General features: G+C 44.2%; 1 protein-coding gene across 1 annotated transcript in view; it reads right to left on the bottom strand.

The window, feature by feature from the left end:
* Nucleotides 1-2,339, bottom strand: part of tgfbr3 (transforming growth factor, beta receptor III) — a 77,187-nt gene extending 74,848 nt beyond the window's left edge. Inside the window, exon 1 of the mRNA XM_083647496.1 lies at nucleotides 2,266-2,339. Within this exon, the coding sequence (XP_083503622.1) occupies nucleotides 2,266-2,326 (61 nt within the window). The 5' untranslated portion in view covers nucleotides 2,327-2,339. The remainder of the gene's footprint in view (nucleotides 1-2,265) is intronic.
* Between the last annotated feature and the right edge of the window lie 4,633 nt (nucleotides 2,340-6,972).

Below are 6,972 nucleotides of genomic sequence, written 5' to 3' on the forward strand. Positions count from 1 at the left end.
ACGTAACTAATCACTTTTGATGCCAAATAATAAGTAATGTAATAGTATTTATTTTTAAGGAGTAAGAAGTAAAGAGTAACTTATTACACTTCCTGAGTAACTTGCCCAACACTGCCTGTAGCCAGAAGCAAAGAGAAAACAGCTGTGATCCCATCCTCTAGTCGGTCTCACCAGTGTACAGAAACAAGGAGAGAGATATCAAGAGGTTTGGAAAAGGTCACTGTGACAAAGCCACAGAAGCAACTTGGTACGTAGGCACTGTGTCTCACATTAGGCTTAGGCCTTTACAAGTTGTTCTTCATATTCACAAATACCGTTTGGATTGTCAAAGGTCATAAGAGCAAAACATACATTCTTCAAAGTGAGATGTACTCCCCCCTTCAACCAGAAATGGGGCATGGTGTGGATGCGTTGCTAGCCTGATATTCAGATTGAATTGTCAACCCGTAATAAACTCATTTCCATCTTCTAGAAGAACAGCCCAGGTGGGACTTCAAAACGTCTGGAGCCAGGCTAGGTGGGTTGCAGGAATGAATGAAGTCATCCAGGGTGCTGACGTGAAATATGATCCATTGAAAGCATCCCTCAACCACAGGGTCTCTGCATTCGTCTTTGCAGTTGTTTTCTTGGTCTCTCTCTCTCTCTCTCTCTCTCTCTCTCTCTCTCTCTCTCTCTCTCTCTCTCTCTCTCTCTCTCTCTCTCTCTCTCTCTCTCTCTCTCTCTCTCTCTCTCTCTCTCTCTCTCTCTCTCTCTCTCTCTCTCTCTCTCTCTCTCTCTCTCTCTCTCTCTCTCTCTCTCTCTCTCTCTCTCTCTCTCTCTCTCTCTCTCTCTCTCTCTCTCTCTCTCTCTCTCTCTCTCTCTCTCTCTGGTTTTTCTGTCCAATAGCATGTAAATTACTGGGTATTTTGCAATGTCTACATCTCATTTCAATCAATCTGACAGGATACATGGCGGACCTGCTGAGTGTTTACATTGTGAGATTGAACTTGTCAGCACTTTCTTAATGCAAATCCACCTTAGTCACTACTCTGACAAGCATGGTCTCGAAAGGCATGCTGGGAGAAACAATGGAAAATCCCAGTGTGGACAAAGTCATATTTGCCTGACCAAACAGGCAACACAAGGCTCTCTGTGACAAGGCCTTGTATTGCAAAATGGTCTTCCTTGGATTGCTGCTGTAGGCTTTTAATGTATTATGAATAACTCAACCTCATGCATTCCCTATAGAGCTCAATAGTCACGTGACTTTCCATGATGTTTCCAACCCGGAAGAGAGTTCCCAATTCATTTTCTCCATAGACATTTCGAAAGGCTGGAACCAAGCCAACCTGTGACCTACTGAATCGTGAGTGACCATAAAACATTTTAGTTTGAGCAAAATATTAAAAAAAAAAAAAAAAAAAAAAAAAAAAAATCTAATTCAAGATTTTTTCACCGTTTTTTTTGTTGTTGAGCTCTATACCAGACTTCGATGGGTTCGATTTTTTTCACTCCCATTTTCTCCACAGTTGTATTTGGCCAATAGAAGTCACGCCCTCTTCCGGGCTCAGCATGGGACATAAGAGATTTCATTCCCCATTAATGTCCCATAGACGGTCGGGGGGGGGTCACTTTTTTCTTTCTTTTTTCTTTTTTTGCTGTCCTGGTTGTTGCTTCACCCGCTCTGCCGAGAGCTATAGACTAGCCCATGCTTCCTCCGATACATGTGCAGTCACCAGCCGCTTCTTTTCATCTGACGTAGCGTGTGGGAGGATCACGCTACCCCCCCCCCAAACAGCTTGACCGACCAGAGGAGGCGCTAGCCTAGTGCAGCTACCAGGACTCATACCCTAGCCTGGGTAAACCCAGCCTTCAACGTGACGTCACAGGCTATGCCTGTAGTGTAAGTAGCAAGTTCTTCGTGACTGATAGCACATAGAGGTCACGTGGAGGCTGGGTTTACCCAGGCTACTCAGACCCCACCGGCTTCCTACCCACAGACATGGCCAATAGTGTCTGTAAGGTCTGACCAAGCTGGAAGTAACATACTGCTACCGGAATTGAACCCAGGTCTCTGCGGTGGTCGGCGAGTGCTTTTTACCTCTACACTAACACTACCCAGATGGGTTCCATTTTGACTACTCTTGATACGAATATTCTATTGTTCTGCATGTGACAGAGCGGGTCCATTATTTATACATACAGATAGGAATATTTTATTGTTATGCTTAAACATGTACATGTGACATTACTTATACATACAGATAAGCAGTGAGCTAAACTTACCTGCAGATGCCAGGCAACATATTGCAAGAAGCAAGGAGGGAATTGTGGATCTTCCAGCCATTGTGCTTCTATCCTGCAGCTTCCCAAACCAGGAAGGTGAGTGAACGGGCCTTCAGAAAGGTTCCCTCTCTATGAGACAGTCTGCAGAGAGTCGGCTCCCAGCTCCAGCTGCAAAGTGAACACAAGAGGAGAAAGTCAAGCAGAGGAAGCAGCTTGTATTTCAGCATGGTCAAACAGCAGGGAACTGGGCTCTAGCTAATGTTCCCTGTGGGAGTGATGAGATGAGACAAGGGAGACGGCGGTCTGCGGACCAGGGGATTCATCTGGAAGGGTTAATTGGGGGTCGTGCAAGCTTCAAAGGATGGTGTGGCACACATCGTCCCGAGCTCCATGGCCAGCAGGGGGGGCTCTCTCAGGAGCATGGCACAGATGACTGGCTCGCTGGGTGTCAAACACTTTTGAACACGCCACGGGTTACTGAACACACTTCCATTGAGAGCGTCAGGAAACACTGGCTCCTGCAGCGGGGTCTTGAGTAAGCAGCTTAGTGCAACCCTGCTAAGCAGCATGACCTTGGCTGAACCCTTAAATTTACTAATCTAACCCCACACACTGACCACCATGACAGGGCACGACACACACACACACGCGCACGCACAAAAGCGCGAGCACACACACGCACACATACACACACACACACGCGCACGCACAAAAGCGCGAGCACACACACGCACAGAATCAGAATCAGAATCAGAAAGACTTTAATGATCCCCGGGGGGAAATTGGGAAGCTGCACACACAAGGCCCTACTACCTGCTACCTGGGCAAGAAAGTCCGGGTCAAGTGCAACTCTGAGATCACAATCTGAGATCTGAAAGAAACTCATTGCTGCTCAGACAGGAACCTGGGACAAGATTGTATTGAAGAAATGGTACGCCATGTTCAAGGACCACATGTCCCTGGGTGACTATGAAATCCATGATGGCATGAGCCATTGAGCTGTACTAACCAGTAGACCAGAAGAGGACCGCAAGTCAACCCCCCTCCTTGACACACATATACATGCTGCATAGACACACACACACACAAACACACGCCCCACACACACACACACACACACACACACACACACACACACACACACACACACACACACACACACACACACACACACACACACACACACACACACACACACTCACGAGTTTAAAAAATAAAATAAATAAAAACATATTTTGGAGATGTGGGCTACACAGAAAAAGTGAAAACAACTTCTCCAAGTTATATTCAATTCTTCACGGCCACAAAACTGTCTATAAAATGTGTCAAAATGTGAAAGACTAGTGCTGTGTGACAGGAAGTGCATTCATGCATGGGGGTGGCAGGCATGCTATTGCTGAGCTGTGCTTCTGTGAGCAGTAGGCGCGCTGGAGAGAGAAACAGATGTACACCTATCTTCTGAGGTGAACCATGAAGGCCACATGGGTAAGTTCTAAGGTGCATGGCTCTGCAGTGCAGTGCAAGCAGCTGAATGGGACAAAAGAGGCTTTGACTCGTCTGGCAGCTGCTGGGCCTGGGAAGTCATTTTGGAAGATCACGACAAATATTACACTTCCAGCTCGTGGAGGAGAGCGAGTGCCCTTCCTTTGATTTATGCCCCCTCTCTCCCCCCGGCCCCCACCTCTTCCCTTCATCTCTTCACCCTGACTAAGTGGCGGTAAACTGTGCTGTGCTGCGCTATCTTCTTCTGAGCCAAACAGCCAACCAAAGGAAAGTGACATTCAGACATGCGATCTTACGCTCCTGTGATACCACACACTGGAAAGCAGCTTCACTCTGGGATAGAAGAGGATTGTCATCATCACTGATGGAAATGCATTCAAGTCAGTGCCCAATTTAGCATGTCTCTGTGTGAGGCCAACCCGGAAATTGCATTTGTTCGAATGGCCAGTGGGGGGCGGCGTGCAGGACTGCAGAATCAAAGTGCACTGCATGCAAATCAATGCGATTATGAGCCAACTTCCCTCTCGGTCTATATCTTAAATAAACACTTTCCAAATTAGTTTATGGTCTGAATCAACAATTTCAAGTCTTTTTCATGCTCTCATGTCCTCTGTTTTCTAAATGATGGTCCCATTTCGAGTTTAATAGACAATAAATACATTGGATAAATAAGAACAGTTATACTTCCGAACAATAGAGGCAGCAATGTGCTGCCAGTAGCAGAATGACATCGCCGCCCCGGAACATCCCAAAAAAGAATTCAAACCGTCTTGAAGTCAGTGTAAACTGTCCAAAATTCTAAATGTTATCCTTTTCCTTTGTTATTGTTATCTATAGTGCTTATTTGCATAAAAACACAATTTGATTAGGAAATTATTGTATCTTTATTTGAGTATGTGCTTTGATTTAAAGAAAAATGTAACTCAATTTGTAACTTGTGTTACTTGACAGAGTATAATATTACTGAAATCATATTGGTAATAAGTTATATTACTGAGTTACTGCTAAAAGTAATATATTACATGTAATATGTTACTTTTGTAATGAGTTACCCCAACACTGAAAGTGACCCAGAGACCAAAGTTTTGTTTTGGGTTGATAGCATGGGCTTTACTCAAACGGACACACAGTGCTGGTTTTGTTGCTGCAACAGCCAGAATCACCTCATGTGACTTCTCTTCAACCCTGACTGTCTAAGCAGAGCTACTATTTCACTCAAAGACGATCTGGAAAAGACATCAAAACATGCAGACCCAGGCCCAGACTGAAAGTAGAGCACATTACTGAGCCCAAGCTAAATACTTGCGGTCAATGCAAGGTTAAAAGGCCTGGCTTATATCGGTGTCATCATCGCTTATACATACTATACTGTAGTTAGAGGTTCTTACATCCAGAGGCATATGTTTCTGTGATCACAAAGCAGGGAGTAAGAAGAGCAGCACACATGGATGGGATGTGTCATTTCCAGTAGTGTCTCTCTGTCTGTCTATTATGCATCTTCACTATATGGTACATGAGTCAAATGTATTTTAATGCAAGTCATCTTTAAGTTTATGGTCACATGAGCTGGTGAGCTGATGATTTTAGAATAGATCATCAGTCTGAATGTTCAGACCCAGAGGTGGAAAGAGTAATGACAAATCCTACTCAAGTAAGTATTGGAGGCTCAGTAGTTAGCGCTGTTGCCTCACAGCAAGAAGGTCCCGGGATCGAACCCCCGTCCTGTCCCAGGTCCTTTCTGTGTGGAGGTTGCATGCTCTCCCCATGTTTGTGTGGGTTTCCTCCAGGTGCTCCTGTTCCCTCCCACTATCAAAGACATATATGTTAGGGTTAATACACCTGTATGTGTCTGTGTGTGTGTGTGTGTGTGTGTGTGTGTGTGTGTGTGTGTGTGTGTGTGTGTGTGTGTGTGTGTGTGTGTGTGTGTGTGTGTGTGTGTGGCACTAGCAATTCTAACTGGAGTTTCAAGGGACAACAGTTGAAAATGAGCCATCTGGCTAACACGCATTTTAAAGTAATGTTCATCAATGTGCATTGTCCAAATTGTTGTTATTTTACTGAAAATTAACTCAAGTACAAGTAAAATTACTAGTCCAGGAAATTATTTAAGAGTAAAGAAAAGCCAATTTAAAAGCACTTGTGTAAATGTACATTTGCGTTACTTTAAAAATGTTTTATATTTTAATTATTTGCCCTAATAATTACATTTCACACATCCAGCACGTTACCAGTGTTACCTGACACTGTTGTTGTTAGTGTTAGTGTCACTGTCTTTGTCTGTCTTGTCTTTCAATACTGAACAGTTCGTTCAAATGTGGCCAGGGATGCTCAGTTTTGCCATTCTCTCCTCTGCCAGACGTGCTTGAGCTGCTAGCAGCAATATCACAAGCAGATACAGCCATTTAGCTATGGCTATCAGCAGTGTCAAATGACCTAAAGTGACGATGGAGATCATTGCAATTTTGGATGTGGATAGTCTACATCTGTCTAATTTATTTGGCCAGTCTTGACTCTTGAGCAGTGAGCACGATTTAGTTTAATTGAGCACTGCATTAACGAGCCACCAGTTTGGGCACCCTAAATGCAGAAGTGATTCTGGACCTTTTAGCGAGTACCGGTAGTTTTCATAGTGCGGTGTGCAAAACACAAATCTGAACTTACTCCTTTACTCAATGTACTTTTAAAAGTACTTAAAGTAGATTATTTAATTGACTCAAGTACTGTAGAGTAAAAGTAGCATTATAAAAAACTACTTTAAAAAGTACAGATCATAAAAAACCCTACTCAAGTACAAAGTATACTTTCCACCTAGCTGCTCAGACCTGACCGACTGCCTGTCTCCTCATCTGCTTTAGAGTGCAATCATGTAGAGGTTTGACTTATAAGAGGTCGGTAACGCTGCCCTCCACCAAAGATTTTCTTAGTCAACTGATAGTCATTAGTTCAAGCAATTAATCGATTAGTTGATTAGTCGTCCATGTCCAGCAATACACCCGCAGGACACACACACACACACACACACACACACACACACACACACACACACACACACACACACACACACACACACACACACACACACACACACACACACACACACACACCTTGCTTCATATTTGGATGGCATCAAAATCTCACCCCAGCCAGGTACACAAGGTTGACAAACCTGGTCTAATAGGCTCCAGGATGCCGTTTGAGTGTTTT

Source organism: Poromitra crassiceps (genome assembly GCF_964638095.1).
Source record: "Poromitra crassiceps genome assembly, chromosome: 12".
In the NCBI taxonomy this organism is placed as follows: Eukaryota; Metazoa; Chordata; class Actinopteri; order Beryciformes; family Melamphaidae; genus Poromitra; species Poromitra crassiceps.